Source organism: Macadamia integrifolia, chromosome 12 (genome assembly GCF_013358625.1).
Source record: "Macadamia integrifolia cultivar HAES 741 chromosome 12, SCU_Mint_v3, whole genome shotgun sequence".
Classification (NCBI taxonomy): domain Eukaryota; kingdom Viridiplantae; phylum Streptophyta; class Magnoliopsida; order Proteales; family Proteaceae; genus Macadamia; species Macadamia integrifolia.
In genome coordinates this window covers 30,373,628-30,390,718 of record NC_056568.1, presented here as the reverse complement: position 1 = coordinate 30,390,718, position 17,091 = coordinate 30,373,628, and the positions used below count along the sequence as shown (strand labels likewise).

The following is a 17,091-nucleotide window of genomic DNA, read 5'->3' as shown; positions in this document are numbered from 1 at the left end:
CCTTTCTCAATTAGTGATTTTGAGTAGACCTTGAAGCGTAACGTGGCAGCAACACCTTAGCTGCCCCCCGATATGTCCACCCTTAGTGGTAGAGCATAGAGATGTCTAGTTAGAAATAAGAAAGGATCAAAGTAAGAGAGAAGAAGAGAGAAGAGTGGAAGAAAGAAAAAGAAGATGAGAGAGAGAGAGAGAGAGAGCTCTTCCCACTTGTATTGATTTAAAAGACATAATAGAGGAATTAGAAACAACACCCAAGGGAGGTAAAGGTAAGAAATAAATATTACAATATAAGACAATAAGATAATAAACCAGTCCCCAAAGAACCCTTATCACATAACTCTAATACTGCAAAGTATCCCTAGAAGGACAATTGGTAGTGATTATATTGTCATTTGATCTGCTTCTTCCTCAGGGCTATTCAACTCCAAGTCTACTTATGACCTCATCAAGTCTTAGAGCCCCATCATTCCGGTGCAAATTGGTTTGGTTCAAGGGCCATATCCCCAACCATAGTTTCACTGTTTGGAGGGACCTTTGCAGCTACCTTCCAACAATCCTTATTCAGAGACAGATTCTAGATTCCTCCTCTTGATGCTTTGTCTGAATGCCTTCAAAACGTGGATCACCGCTTTTTCACTTTCCCCTTCTCCTCCTTGGTTTGGGAAGGGCTTTTTCTAACTGCTAACCCACAAGGAGAAGGATCTTGCCCTTTGAGGGAGAATAAACTTGGGTGGACAAGTCCTTTGCTAGCACCTCCAATGGTGATGCGGTGGGTTAGCTTGCTTTTGGCAATGCAATTTACCATATTTGTTGGAGCATAATCTCAGAAGATAGACCTCTAAATTTAGATCCTACAAGCAGATTTGGGATATAGTTGTCTTTGATGTCAAAAGCAAGTTGTTTGTGCTCTCCTCCAGATGTGTCACGAGGAATAGTCTTACTTGAGATTCTTGGAGCCTCCCTCTCTCTTTGTTCCAGTCCTCTTCCATTCCTTGTTGGGGTTAGGCACCTGTTTGAGACCATAAATAGTCTTATGCAACTTGCAAACACGAGTTTCATCCTCCCCTTGAGCATCATAATCCAGAGGTTGCTCCATATAAACCTCCTCATTCAAATCACCATACAGAAATGCATTTTTGATATCTAACTGAAACAACGGCCAATCAAAGTTAACATCCAGAGAAATAAGTAAACAAACCGGTTCTACCTATGCAACATAAAACCCCATAAGTCTGTGTATAGCCCTTGGAAATCAGACAGGCCTTAAGCCGCTCAATCGAGCCATCAAGAAGGTACTTAATAGTGTAAACCCAATAACACTTAACCAGGTCCTTATTAGGAGGTAGGACTACCAAACTCCAGATGTTACGGGTTAAAAGGGCATCCATCTCAACATCCATGGCAGCCTTCCAAGCAGGAAGACAAAAGGCCTCAGTATGATGCTTGGGTACAGTAGAAGCAGACAAGGACAAGGTAATACCATGAACAGAAGAAGGAAGGTGGGAGAGGGAAACATACTTATATATAGGATACACAAAAATAGACTTCTGAGCACAGTTCAAGGTTTCCACCGAGACCGTCGAAATTTCCCACATTTCGAATTCAAAGACTCCGATACCAAATACTATGTAACTTTTAAAAGTCACTGATTTCCACTAGTATCAACCAAAATTCTCATATTTTGGTCAAATTCCCACATTTTGGTTATTTTTTTAGTGAACCAATTGGTCAGCTTTTATAAAACCTTCTTAAATGGGAAACCAAGCCTCTTTATTTCAATATTTTGATCCTCTCCCTCTATTTCTTCTCTATAAAGTGGGAAACTTGGGAAAACACTTATGATTTTGCCTTTGTGCCATCAAATCTTCATTCTAAGCTTGGATCTTGCACATGCATAACAAATCTACCTAAGGAAGGGGAGCTTGGACCAAAAGGTAAATCCCATCTTCCCCAAACCTTGTATGCCAACCTTCGAGAGCACCGGTTCATTTGAATATGGTGGTGGCTATAGACAGTATGATGGATCTTCTACTTTATTTGGATAGGTGGGTAGTTCAGCTGGTGGATCATCTTTTGTTGACAGTATCTTTAGGTATCCATCCCTACCTTGTGTGCCACATCCACATCCTATCACGGTGACTGAGCCATTCCCTTGGATGGGATGCCTAGCTAATGTTGATGATGCATCTTATAGATGGGCAATGATGGACTACCAAAACAATTGGGCCCAAAACATGTCATGGGACTCATATGTGGTGCATTTAGAGTAGCAGCTATGACATATGTAGTGGTACGCAGCTCGTGGACTGGAACCACCTAGACACTCTACTTGGAATTGACTATTGAGTGTTTAGTGTTGACTGTTGAGACTTGAGACTTTAGAGATAACTCACAATTATGTAATATTATTATTTATTTTTTATCCTTTACATTATGTTTTGTTTGTTTTAAACTTTTAATAATGTATTTCACATTTTTAGTTAGTAACTTATATATGTATTTATATAGTATAGTTTTAGTCAATGACTCAATGTACATTAGCAAACTTTGGTCAACATCACAAGTATGACTTTAGGTGTTTCTCCTATGAAACTAATTATGTGAATGGATTAGAAATGTTTAAAATAAAATGTACACAAAAAATAGGCAAAAAAAAAAATACACAGTTTGGGGTCGAAACCAAAGTTTCCACCAAGCTGGGAAAATTTTCCAGGTTTCCTTGAAATTTCCCAGATTTCCACCAAAATTTCAATCGCCCCAAGGATTGAAACCCGATATTTTGAACATTGCCTCTAAGTGCAGGAATGTGTACCTTTACGCAATGCGATTAGTAAGTTAGGAGACAATGAAGTAGGTGGAGCTTCACCAGGGAAGAAGCTGATAGAGGTGGTAAAACCATGGGAGCAGTAGGAACCCCATTCTGTTGTACTTTCTTATTCCTGCACTGATATACTTGCAGAGGTGTAGGCTGAACACTAAGAGCATCAAGGAATGGGACTAAAGTAGGAATAGGAGCAATAACAGCGTGCCACTCGTACCCAAAGGCGGGAGGAGACTAAGAAAAGTAAGAACTCCCCTCGACAAAGGTGGTATTGGCACACACAAAGTACATGTGGGAGACAGGGCCATAACATATATACCCTTTCTGACTATGAGGATAGCCTAGGAAAACACATTTAGTGGATGTAGGGAAAAGCTTATCAGAAGATAAGTGTAAGTTATATATGAAGTAGACACACCAAGGAGAAGCTAGAAAGTGATTGATTTGTGTACCCTTTGTGAAGTGAGATCAGTTGGCTAGTATTTTCACCAAGGGATTGAGTGGAAATATTTTCATCCTAATTTGTTTAAGTTGGGCATGTGTGATATCTATGCTCCAACTTCAGTGGGAGTGTTGACTTATGTATTGTATGCCGCAGGGGCATACTGGGCTTTTCCCCCCTCTAGCCGACTCATTAATTAGAGTTGGTTATAAGGAGAGGTATTATGTAACTCTCTCTTCTCTTCTTTTATTATAAGTAAAGAGCTTGGCTGGTCCCTAAAAACCATCCAAGCATTCAGTCCCATTCTTGCTGTTAAAAGTTCTCTTCCAATCCTGATCAAAATTCCTATCCAATAAAACATGTTATGAAACTCAAAAAATTACTGACCAAATCGTAATCAGACCATAAATATGCAATTACAATATAAACTATGTGTCGTTTCTAGGAGGTTTGTTTCAGGATCCTATCACTAAAACAACCCTGTTTTCTCTTTCCTTTATTACCAACTCCTCTACTGTTTTATTTGCCAGATCTGGTGTTCCAACTTTTTAATAAAATCCATCAACTAGTTTATCCCAGCTGCCCCATTGAAAAGTAGCCTTCTAATCTTAGCTCTCCATCTTACTTGTTAAAAAAAATGGAAAATTAAAATTGGAGACAGATTCAGCTTAAAACCTGAAAATTTGGAAGATAAAAACTATAGGCTTTATAGTGTGAAAAGAGCAACTGCATGTTCTATCAAATTAATTCCTTACAATTTTTTTTTTTTTTTTTTTGGATGAATAAAAGAAATTCATTATTAAAGGAAAGAGAAGGGGAGAGGGAGAGAAAATACAAAGTGTTGACAACTAACAAGGGAGAGGCTCCAACCTAACCACACAGACACACACACACACACACACACACACACCCTATCTCAAAAGACGACTCAAGAAGCTAAAAGGCCCACAAGACATTACAAGGTGTCACGACGAAAGGCATGATTTCGTCCATGCTAAGAAGCAGATACTTTTCATTACTGGCGAGGAATAGTCCCCGTAGATCTGCTTCTTTGGGTAGGGAGGAGAGCTAATTCCGTGATGGCGGTACACAGAGGGGAGGGGGAGGAACCATAGGAAGCTGGAGGGGATCAGAAGGAGCAAGATGGGGACTGACCTGAGGAACTTGGAAACCAACCTAGGGACCAAAATAGAGGCCAAACATGAATGGGCCAAGATAGATGAGCTAGAAGGTTCAAGGTGGGAGGAATGGGCCGAGGAAAGGGTTAGGCGCATTGAGAAAAATGGCTGGCCCAATCAAAATAAATTTTACCCATTTTATTAGTCTTAAAAATTTATCACTTTCAAGAGTGTGAATGAAATTTCAAGATCTCATAAGAGTATTGCAGTAGTAATTGTTGGCTCAAGTCACTCAACCCACTACTCCCACTAGTTTCCTCAGGATTCAGTTGGGACTTGGGATAATCAACCTGTTTAATGATTGGGTTGGTCCAGCACTCAGGCACTTGTTCATTGAGAACTCAGCAAAATATCATACCCACCTAGCCCAGGATAAACAACTGCTTTAAAATTAAAAGGATAACTTTTGTTAAGTGGATTTCAATCAGTGAGTTTGTCTTCACTTTAAAAGTGGATGGAGCTGCAAAAGGTAATACTGGACCGGGTGGTGGTGGAGGTTGCGTTAGGGACCGAAAGGGTTATGTCTTCTTTATTTTTTTCTCATTGTTATGGAGTATGCTCCAATTATGGGGTAGAGATGAGGGTGCTAATGGATGGTGTTCGTTACTGTATCGCTTTGGATATCACAATCTCAGACTCGAAATATATTGTGGAATCTGCTTCTAAGGGTAAAAATGTTCATTGTAATTCTTGGTATTGGTGGAACTTTCTACCTAAGCTCTTGCAATCGGCATATGTTTTTATTTGGCACATAGTGAGGGAAGCTAATAGGGTTGCTGATGCTTGTGCTAATTTTGCTATTAGTAGTCGCTCAAATTCTTGTTTCACATAGCACAATTCTTTTCGAGACTCAATCAAGATTGCAATCAGGGATGATGATTCTCGAATCCCTCTTATTAGATCAAAATAGTTTGTTTTTGTGGCCGGTTTATAAAGCCATCCTTTTGGTATCTGAGTTGGGTTTTGGTTTTACTTATTTTATTTTATAATTTTGTTTAATAAAAACTTAGGATGTTGGGTTCGGGGTAAGACAGGTTTATGTGCCCCCCATTGTATTTTCTTCATTTATCTTCTATCAATAAATTTTAGGGCCCAGCCAAGGGTACCAGATAAGTTCCTGGTTAAAAAAAAATGCTTCCAACTACATGATTTTCAAGGTGTCAAAGTGGATGGTGCAAGCTCAGGTTCAGTTAAGTGCTCTCTGACCACAACTTTTGCCAATCATACTGATATAGGTCATGAAAGAGAGAATTTTATATCAATAACAAGAATGTAATATCAATAACATGTATGATAGAACAGTCATTCTGTATTTAGCATGTCAGTCAAGTGAAACCTACCATTGGAATTATAAATTTTCCGGTTACTAGGCATATGGCTGGTAGAGTACAGTATATAAGCAGGGGGAAAGAAGCAAGAGGATATATGGTATTATTTATGTAAGCAATCCTCTCTAACCATTTCAGCCTGCCACCATATCCATACCAGATTGGACAATGTCGACTGAAAAGAATCTCAATGGAGCCAACGGCCCACAGGAGAACCTGACTTAAGCGATCAGAAAGACTGATGGGCGCAGATCCTCTGAAAGCGGCACGCTGCGGCATACAATATATAGATCGCCATCCACGAGTATGCATCTTAAAGCCAGTTAGAATATCCCCAGTCTGACAGCCATATATCCAACCAATCTACACAGATTTGAGGATAAATAAACAATAGTTTAAAAAAATTGTTCATCAGTTTCAAGGAGACTAAGATATGCAGAGTATTCTGCTTACCTCTATCCCCCACGCAGTGTTATCTTCATAATCATAACTAATTACGTGGACTGCTTCTCTTAGGATTTCATTAGGACTTACAGATTCTGTGAAGCTATCATCATTAACAAGATTTGATGCAAGAAGTAATTGAGACTGACCAAAACACTTCTCCATGCTAAGAAATTCAGGATGAGATTCCATTTCCAGATTGCTAGAATCCACTAGTAATCTTGACCTGGATTCATCAACAACTGGAGTCGAGTTGAAAGAAACATGGTTGTCCACAGAACTGAACTTCATAGGAGCCAACTGGTTTTCTTGGCAAGCTAACGGTTCTAGAGGTGCATCATAACCATATAAAGCTTTTCGGCTTAAGAAACATCCTGAACCAACATAAAGAGGCCCCTGTATTCCATCAAGACATTTCAAGGTGATCTACATGCAAAATTAATCATTAGTAACAGCTTGTGAAAAGTGGTTAAAGACAGAAGCAGAATAAAAAATAGTACGCTGTTTCTTAAATGCCTTGAAAGATTTGAGGGTGTTGACATTCCAGATAAAAAGTAATCACATTCACCAGGCCAGGAAAAAAGAATGCATACGTAGTAGGTACACCTACAAATGAACAAGCATATACATCCTGTCTAAAAATTCACAATTTTCACACCGAGTCCTGTTATAAATTGATTACTGAATTGATTTACAGCTTCGGAAAAAGCTTCACCTATTCTATTGAAACCTTTTTTTTTTTTTTTAATGAATAAACAATAAAATCACGCAAGGGAAGAATTAGGGGTGTCAATTGGTCGGTTCGGTTTGGATTTGGTCGGGTTGAATCGGTTTCGGTCTAGGAATGAGGGAGACCAAAACCAATCCGTTAAGGAACTTCAGTTTTCGGTTGGTTTCGGATTCGGTCCAGTTTGGTTTTGGCTTATTTCGGTTTTTCAATATCGGGTTAATATCGGTTTATATCGATTTATTATTGGGCTTGAACCATAATGAAATCTTACATTTATAACTTATAGTGACAAGATTTGACAAAAAAAAAAAAAACACTTTAAATTTATGATTAAATCATGGTTTATCGTTGTATGAGAAAAATAACTAATATTGAAGCCAATGGATAACAAATTACTAAGAAGATAACTAATACTGATATCACAAAATGAATCCTATTAGCCAATCATTCATTTAATTATCCAACTAGTTTTATTTAGTGAACAAGGAAATCAATGGAAGCATTATTACAATTTACAAATCAGTTTCTCTATTTATAACCTAATTTTCAATGATTTGTAACAACTCCTCTTACAATAAAAAATTTTCTCACTAATATTGTAAAAAATGGATAGTCAATTCACCAATTTATAATCTCATAATCATTTATTTTTTTATCAGTTTCATTCGGTTTGGTTATTGGTTGGTTCGGTTTGGACCGATTTTCATCCGGTCCCAACATACCTTAGTCTAAAACCAATCCAATAAGGATCGGTTTGATTCGGTTCGGGTTTTATTGGTCGGTTTCGGTCGGTTTTATCGGTTCAAGCTAGGTTTTGACACCCCTAAGAAGAATATACAAGGGGGAAAGGGGAAAGGGGAAAGGGGAAAGGGGAAAGGCATCAAGCCGCAAGGAACAAACCCCTAGATGAAACAGGAGGGGGGGCAAAACAACTAAATAACTAAGCTAAATAGCCAGGGATACAATCATCAAGGGGGAGGGGGGATCTAGAATAAAAACAGGGAGACCACAGGTAGTAACAAACTAACAATGTGCCTGCTCCTAAGGGGGGTCTCTAATGTGGCCCCCGTTTAAGGCGACCAAGTTTGGTTGAGACATCAAAATAGACAGCATTCTAAATCTTGTCATAAGAGCGGGAGTTGGAAGTCCATCTCCAAAGGTTATGTTCTATCTAAAGGTGGTTGATGGTGGCACAAAAAGCAAGTTTCCCAGCAATATCTCAAATGATAGAGCCAGCAAAAATCATATCAAGTCAGTTCCATTCTCTGCTGAATGGGAGAAGACTCCTGCTGGAGGGCCAGCATCAACTAAGAACTTTTTTCCAAATGATAGAGGAGAATGGGCAAGAAAAAAAAAAATAACGGTCAACATCTTCCGAGCCATTCTAAAATGAGGGGGCAGTGATATGGCAGTGGATGAGAAAGGCCTGCGTGGAAAGATAGACGGAGAGGGCATGCGAAGCAGTGAAACTATGGCAAGGGATGTGCCCTTTAAACCAAATGGTTTTACACCATGGGGCAAGGGGGCCGTATTGGGGACATGGTTCTAGGCAGAGGACGAGTTGAAGACACCAGAAGGGGATGGGAGCCAGGAAATCTTGTCATCACAGTCATGGAGAGCAGGAGGAAGAGGGGGGAGGGGGGAGGAGGGGAGGGGGGAGGGGGGAGGGGGTAGGGGGACCAGATATTGAAACCCATGTAACTGAAGCCTAGAACAGAATCAAATTAGTTGGGATCCATTCAACAAGATAAGATGATTCCAGTATGAAGAAAGATGCTCAGGATGGTATCACAAATTCTTCTTCGCTATCTTGTGTTTACATTCCATGTCTAATATTAGTTGAAAAATCTTTCAGTTTAGTATGGATTATCGTTTCTTGATGCGGCTACTTTTCTTGTTCTTGTGTTATAAGGATGATTTTTTCAAACCATCGCCCATAGAAGTAACATATGCACATATGTGAACTTCAACCAAAAAGTAAAAAAAGCAAGGTCAAAAGGGAACCACTTACATCATAGAAGACTGTATTGTGGTCTGCATACCGATTGTTTGCATTAATACCATCAAATCTCAGGGGAAATTGAACATAGGACACCTTCTTCCTGTTTCTTCGGCCCATCATAAAGCACATAGCTTCTAGGAGTGCTTGGCTGTTGTTTATATAGTGATTGCAATCAAGATTTAGAATGTAAGCCCCATTTGTAAGTAGAGCAGAAACTCGAACCTGAAGATTTAAACAATAAGACCCTTTCTTTTTCCTGTTCACACTAGATTCATTCTAATGATCCAGTACTTTATATGTACCAGAGCATTCATGGCACCCGCCTTCTTGTGGTGCTGGAAACCAGGGCGCCTTTCACGTGATACATAGACTAGTTGAGGCAATGCTTCACTCCCATGGCCTAGTAATATCTGAAAACTGGGAAATCCAATGAGAAATAGCCTTGTGGCCCAATACACATGAATCAGAAACATATGGTGCACATTGAGTACAAACCTGTATCAATCCTGGATGATCTCCAGCATTATTCCCAGGCCATGGAGTGCCATCCTTCATAGACCAACCTCCAGGAGGAACAGTTTGAAACCTAGCGACAAGGCCATTTATCCTGAGTTTGAATTCCTCATACTGCCTCTGAAAGCAGCAAGAATGTGAGTGCAAATATTTGCAGGAACAGAAAGAACATCCACTGCAGGCACTTAAACCTGTGACTCTAGAACGGAGGATAAACAAAGAGAATTATACTTGAACAAGTATAAGAATCTACTAGCCAACATTGAAATGCATTCCTGAACTTTTTCCAGAGACAAATTCCTTCTTAATCATAACTGCATGTAACAGTTGGGCCATGGTTACACGGCATTTATAGGACCGTACTGATGCATTTTATCAACTGCACAAGAATTTATGTTTGAACTCCAAATCAATCAAACATGAGTGCTTTAGTAGTGATTTCTAGGATAAAGTGAGACCAGCCCTTGGGTCCATGAAGCAAAATCAAGTGTTGTTCTCAACAGGTTTAGCGATTGGGACTCAAGAAGTTCCTACGAAGCATCTCTGAGAAATAACATGAATCAATTGAAAGTATGCAGCAGTAATTAGAAATTCAGATGCAATGTTTGTTTTAAAGTAAAATTGGATTACCCTGAAATTTAGGACCGTAATCTGATGCAGTCCTGCACCTCTGCTTTCACAGGGTCCCAGAGGGGTAGACTAGGATTACCCTGAGATGATAGAGTATTAGAAGTTGATGCAGGACGAAAGTATTCAGGTCATCCTTTCAACGCATCTGGTAAACCTAAACCATAACAACTAAAGGCAAAAGAAAATCTTTCCCCATACTTGTGTCAAGGTTCAAAATGTTGGTCTCCAACATGATTTTGATCATGGTCAGAACTCTAATACTGTCCAAGCCATGGAAATGGTGAAACCAAAGGTATGTCTTCAGATTTGACCTAAAACTTCAAGAACTATTAGGTCATAAAATAACAAACATTTAGGTATGCGATTATATACAGACCACAGTCATCGCAAATAGCTTTCTGATTTGTGCCCTTGGTCTCATTTAATACTACATTTGTTGAAAAAAATAGAGTTTAATCCAAACGCAAAAGACTATACCAACTATTATCCATGACATATCTAAAATACACACATAGTGGCCACATCCAACCTTTACAAACAAATTCATATTTTTCTTTCCCCCACCCCCAGCCCAAGAACAATAACTCTTAATTTCCTACAAAGTAATACAGACTCTGATGAGCACATTTATGTGTGAAATCTAGTGTAGTAAAACATGCATTTTACATATTTAAAATGGAGCTACCTTGGGTTTTACTCTCTTTTTGCAGGTTTTATATTTTCAAGGCCTTAAGGACTATCGGGTGTTATATTTCAAATTTTACACGTAAAGAGGTCCTATTTCTTTTCGTGGTTGCGAAGAGGATGAAATTCTGAGCAAGATGGAAGTGTTCAATTGCAAGTACATATTCGTTTGGTCAACCATACAAGTGATTATTCTTTTCGGGTCAGAAAAATAATAATGGATCAGAATTGAACCGAGATGTAGAACCAGCCCATCTGCAGTTGTCCCAAGTGTATAAGGAATATTCCAAATGCCAACAAGGATCGATGGACTACATCCTTAAGTGATTGAAGATTCATTTTTTGTAACAACAACTACGTAGCGTAGTTGTTGAGTTGTTGTGTGCAAAATCCCTTGCTTATTAGGAGGTCTCAAGTTTGAACCTCTTAGCTGTCATTTTGTTGAGGTTTTTTTTAGAAGATTTTCTCTCCTACTCATCACTTAAAGGAGGTCGGCCAAGATAGTTGTACGCAAGTTTGACGAAGAGAGAGAAAATAAAGAGAAAAAATAGGAAAGAAGAAAAAAAGAAAAGAAAAGACAAGACAAGGGCATGGATGGAATTTCCCATTAAAATAGAATATTGTCCAAATCCAAGCAAGAAAAATCGGCCAAAGGGGGTTTCTTGTGCAAGAAGAGAGAGAAAAATAGAAAAAGGGAGAAAAAATAGGAAGAAAAGGCAAAAAAATCGTGTGAGATCTCTCTCTAGACGTTTTCTCTCTTCTCTCTCCACTTCATCAATAAGATAAAAAAAAATCTTTTTTTTTTTAGAAGCTTAAATCTTTAGCTTCCCTCCCCCATTCTCTATATAATAGAATTAACATAAGGGGAAGAGGCACTTCATTCTTCTTCTAAGGTTTTTTATTAGTTGCTCTATCTCTTTCTCTAGTTTTCTCTTTCTCTAGCTCTAATTCTAGGTTTATGCTTTAAACACTTTTGTATGTTCTTTTTATTCAATTAATGCAAGCATTTTTGTTTTTTATTCAGTCTTTTATTTTTATTGATTTATGCAATTGAGTTGTAATTTTTAAAGTTATAGTTCTAGGCTTAGATCTGGGTGACAAGATCACGAGCCATGGAGCATCTCTTTTTTTTCAAGATTTGTATTATTCAGGCCTAGAAATTTCAGATTTGGTTCATTCCAGATCTGGCTTTTAGGGTTGGCAATATCTCAAATCACCCAAGCTTTCAAGTTCAAGGGTTGAAGTTCAAGTAAGTAGGTTCCCTCAGTAGTCTTCTCTCCCCCCTCTCATTCCCCCTTCTGACTACCCTTTCTTTCTTAATTTAGGATTTTAATTTCAGTCGTTATATTATTGCTATCCCTTTCCCCCAAGGTTCATGGCTAGTGTATGTGTTGGCTTTGCCCCTTCTAGCCATAAAACCATCAATTTATTGCTTTTATTTTAATTGTCTCTCTTTCCCTAAAACCAAGTAGAGTAATCCTTGTAAGAGTAACTCTCTGGTCAAGTAGGGAAGCTCATATTATGATGCATCCCTCGGGCTAAGTAGAGAAACCTACTTGTGAGTCTCTCTCTAGCTTTATCCCCTTTCTTTTACTTTATTTTTATTTCAACATTTTTTTTCCTTTATTGTTTTTTTTTAATTGCATGGTTTGTTTATTTTCAGTTATTTATTTATTTAATTTTAATTGCGTGGCTTGCGTCTTTAAATTCTTAGATGATGAATGGTTAGGACGTTATTTTAGATATATATGTTTAGGACGGTAATTAGAATTAGATCACAACCATTAATCAGTTCACTTTCGCATTATTAAAAGAAGCAAAAAATAAATAAATAAAGTGGCTGCTCTCCCTGTGTTCGACCCTAGCTACACTGATCCGTATGCTTGCGGTTATATTTTAAAATCTCAAACAGACACTAAAAGTGCCATTAAAATCAAGAGCAACCCAGTACACGAAGCTCCAGCTACTGCAGGGTATGGGAGGGACAAATGTATGCAATCTTACCCCCTGCTTCGCAAAACATGTTGTTTCCAAGTTTTGAACCTATGACCAACATGTTGCAATAGTGCATGAAAATATTTTACTGTAAATTCCCTTGAATTTCATTACTTATTGCATTTTATTGATACAAATTACCCTCCAAATGCCACCATAGTACATGCTCATGTCAATGAATGTCAAAAGCAAAATATTTATTTTTATTTTTTGGGGTGAATAAAATAATATATTATAAGGATGAAAGAATATACAAACCCCCCCCCTAAAGAGGGGGCGAAGGAAAAAACAAAAGACAAAGCCAAGCGCAGCCCTCAGCTAGGTAGGAGGCACCTCATTTAGAATAAAGGGAAGACCACCCGAAATAACAATCAGCATGTTCCTAGGGGAATCAATGCACCTAGAAGGGGAACTTGACATCTTGGATCTAACATCAATGAGGATCGAATCCCGAATCTGCTGGATGGTCCTGGAGTTGGCTGTCCATCTTTTGAGGTAACGCTCCATCCATATGAGATATATGATGGCGTTAAAAGCAAGCTTTCCGATAACTTCACAACTGGATTTTCTGGAAAAGGCCATGCCAACCCAATTCCATTCATGGTCAAAAGGAGAATTTCTTCTACTTTAAGGCCAACATATAGCAAGCCAGCCCTTTCCAAAGAGAGGGAAAAGGGGCAAGAAAAGAAGAGCTGATCAACGTCTTTGACAGAATTCCAGCAAACGCAGTAGGAGGGAGTTGGAAGTTATTGGGTTAGAGGTGAGGAAGATGAAGAGAAGGGAGGAAGGAAGAAGAGAGAGAGAAGTTTGAGAGAAGAAAGAGATAGAAGAGGGCAAATCATGGTAGAGCATTTTGCTCTTCCCACCTATATTAGGTTCAAATCAATAAGTTAGGAAAATTACAAAGGCCTCCCTAGAAAGGTAAAAGAGAAAAAAGGAAAATACAACTTAGGACAACTTATTATTAAGACAGTTCCTAAAGTACCCCTAATACACACAAGGATTAAAGTATCGGTATCGATCGCTGTATCGGTATCGATCGCCGTATCGATCGGCAAAAATTAAGATACGTATCGGAGGTTATTGTATCGTATCGGAGATACGCTAAGATACACTAAAAATACGCACATAAATGGATAGAAAACACTTTTTTATACACTTTTGCATAAAAAAAATAGTTAAAAAAAGCTATATATAACATATATTATGCATAAACAGTAAATTGAGAGTGTCGCACTAAGAATCTAAGATTTGTAGTTGTCCCATAAATGTAAAATCCTTGTTCTCAACCTTGATTTCTACTTTAGCTAGAGAAAAATGGTTGGCGGCAACTTTGGAACAAAAACACCTCAAAAAATTGTTTTTCTAAAAAATTACCCATTTTGGCCATTTTATGACCGTATCAGTACGTATCGGTGTGTATCGGTTGATACATATCGATACACACCGATACGTACCAATAAATACCGATACGTACCGATACCTACCGAAACATACATTTCACTTCTATTTTGAATTTTTTATAGAGTATCAGTACGTATCGGTGAGTATCGGTGCGTATCGGTGTATCAGTGTGTATTGTAAGATACATATTGATACAAAATGTTTTAAAAATTTCATGTATCGTATCGGTCTGTATCGTAACGGTAAGGGCCGATACGGTACGATACGGACCGATACTTTAAACCCTGATTACACAAACTCCAATGTTCCCCCTTAAGCTGGAGAATAATTATTATACATTCCCAACTTGCATATGAGGGTACTAAACTGGTGAGGAACGAGTCCTTTGGTAAAGATATCTACCAATTGAACACTTATTTTCACAAAAGGTGTGCAAAATGTTGTCAAAGTCAATCTTTTCTTTGATGAAATGCCAATCCACTTCAATGTGCTTTGTTTTATCATGTTACACTGGGTTATAGGCAATGCCTATAGCTGCTTTGTTGTCACAGTAGAGTTGCATAGGTCCTTCAGTGTCATACCCCAACTCAAGAACCAACTGACGCAACCAAATGAGTTCATAAACTCCATAAGCCATTGCCCTGTATTCAGCCTCTACACTAGATCTAACTACAAGTTGTTTCTTGCTCCTCTAAGTAACCAAGTTATCACCCACAAATGTGCAATAGCCTGATGTAAATTGTCTGTTAGAGATAGATCCAGCCCAATCAGTATCGGAGTAGCATTCTATCCTCAAGTGATTGTTCCTTGCATACAAAAGTCCTTGTCCCTTAGAACTTCAAGGACCTAAAGATGTGGTACACAACATCCAAGTGCCCACTCTTATGCACATGCATAAACTGGCTCACTTCTCCAACTGCACAAGTAATGTCTGGGCGAGTCAGAGACAAATAGATCAACTTCCCCATTAGCCTTTGGTATTTCCCTACATCAGCAAGGGAAGGATCATAGTCTTCTCCTACCTTATGATTCTACTCAATAGGAGAACTTGCCGGTTTATAACCACATCATCCTTGTATCTTTCAACAGGTCTAACACAAATTTTATTTTGCATATGTTGATTCCCTTCTTACACCTTGACACTTCAATTCCTAAGAAATAATTCAAGTGTCATTCAATTCCTAAAAAATATTTCAAGTGTCCTAGATCCTTAATCTCAAATTATTTCGCTAAATAGGCTTTCAGCCTAGCTATTTCATCATTTTCATCTCCAATCACCACGATATCATCAACATAAACAAAGAATGTTGTGATGGTACCATTACCTCACTGGGTAAATAATGTGTGGTCTGCTTGACTCTAGGAATATCCATTCTTCAGAATGGCCTGCTTGAACCTCTCAAACCAAGCCTTCGATGATTGCTTGAGACCATAAAATGCCTTCTTTAGGAGACACATCTTGCCATCAACGGTCGAAAACTTGAAGCCATGAGGTGACTGCATATACACTTCTTCATCTCAGTATGGAGGAAGGCATTCTTCACATCTAACTAATATAAGGGCCAATCTTTGTTTGCCGCCACAGATAAAAGAACTCTTATTGAGTTATGTTTGGCCACAGAAGCAGAGGTCTCCTGATAATTAATTTCATACACTAGATTATACCCTTTGACCACCAATCTTGCCCTGTACCTCTCAATAGCACCATCTGATCAGTACTTGATTGTATAGACCCACCTGCATCCAACTAGAATTCTCACCCTGGGAAGGTCAACCAGTTTCTAGGTATAGTTCTTCTTAAGTACCATCATTTCCTTAGTCATGGCTTGTTTCCACTTGGAGTCTGATATAACCTCAATAACAGTCTTGGGGATGGAAGAAGAAAGAGCAACTGTAAAGGCAACACTTGTAGGAGATAGCACCATAGGAAACAAACTGGGCAATAAGATTAGTACAAGCTCTCTTACCCTTATGAACAGTAATAGAGAAGTCTAACTCAAAATGAGAAGAGGAGATGTTACCTAACTAAGGAAGGGGGAGAACAGGATGTGGATCCAAAGAAGACTCTTGTCAAATCTTATCTGTCCTTCTTGTGTACGCAACAGGTTCCCTCTCATTACAAGGACCACTAGTATCAATAAAGTCCACACTATCAATATCATCCACCTCTTTATGTTTCCCAAAATCAAGAGAAAAATGAGTAAGAGCAGTCTTTTCACTTTCACTTCCATTCTCCCTTGAAGAGGATGCTGAGGAGAAACAAAGAAAGGAACAGACTTAAGAAAGGTGACATCTATGGAAAGAAGATGCCTACGAGAAGAAGGGTGGTAACAATTGCAGCCCTTGGTAGTGGAAGAAAGAGTAGATCACTTAAGTGAAGGTGCTGAATCCATAGCACCTCTCCTGGTCTCCTCACTCAATAGGTAGTTACACACCTCATCAAAAGATGGAAGAGGTGATCGGCCCAAAATTTGTATCCAAATTGGCTCATAGTCTGAATTCAGCCCACCTAATAAAATCAAAACATGCTCCTTTGCAAGGGATCAATAGAACTTGGATTCATCTTCAAGATTGGGCAACTGAAGGTCTCGGTCTCGGTAATGATCACACTCTTCCCAAAGTCCTGTAACAGTGGTATAGTAGTCAGAAATAATCTTGTTCCCTTGCTTTATAGAGAGGGTCTGTTGAAGATGCTGGTAGACTTTAGCCTACCTTGTCATAGGTCTTGAAAACACTATCCAAATATCCTTAATATCCTTAGCATTTTCCTTTAGGATAAATCTCCTGCCTATCTCCGATTTCATGGAGAAAAGCAGCCAGATTTTCTATTCGTAATTGTTGTGGTTGTGGCAATAAAAATACTGCAACGGGAAGGGTGGGGGAAAATGTCAAGACCATTTTAGTTAGGCTCAAGTTTGAC

General features: G+C 38.7%; 1 protein-coding gene across 6 annotated transcripts in view; it reads right to left on the bottom strand.

Annotated features, from left to right (window-relative positions):
* Positions 1–17,091, bottom strand: part of LOC122057383 (probable cellulose synthase A catalytic subunit 8 [UDP-forming]) — a 42,653-nt gene that overhangs the window by 8,478 nt on the left and 17,084 nt on the right. For 4 of the 6 annotated variants that reach the window (XM_042619455.1, XM_042619458.1, XM_042619457.1 and 1 more), the window contains 5 exons: positions 9,441–9,578; positions 9,248–9,355; positions 8,955–9,167; positions 6,223–6,639; positions 5,782–6,132 (listed from right to left, as the gene is read on the bottom strand). In XM_042619455.1, coding sequence (XP_042475389.1) covers positions 5,782–6,132; positions 6,223–6,639; positions 8,955–9,167; positions 9,248–9,355; positions 9,441–9,578 — 1,227 coding nt within the window. The remainder of the gene's footprint in view (positions 1–5,781; positions 6,133–6,222; positions 6,640–8,954; positions 9,168–9,247; positions 9,356–9,440; positions 9,579–17,091) is intronic. The other 2 variants (XM_042619460.1, XM_042619456.1) reach the window with 2 other exon arrangements.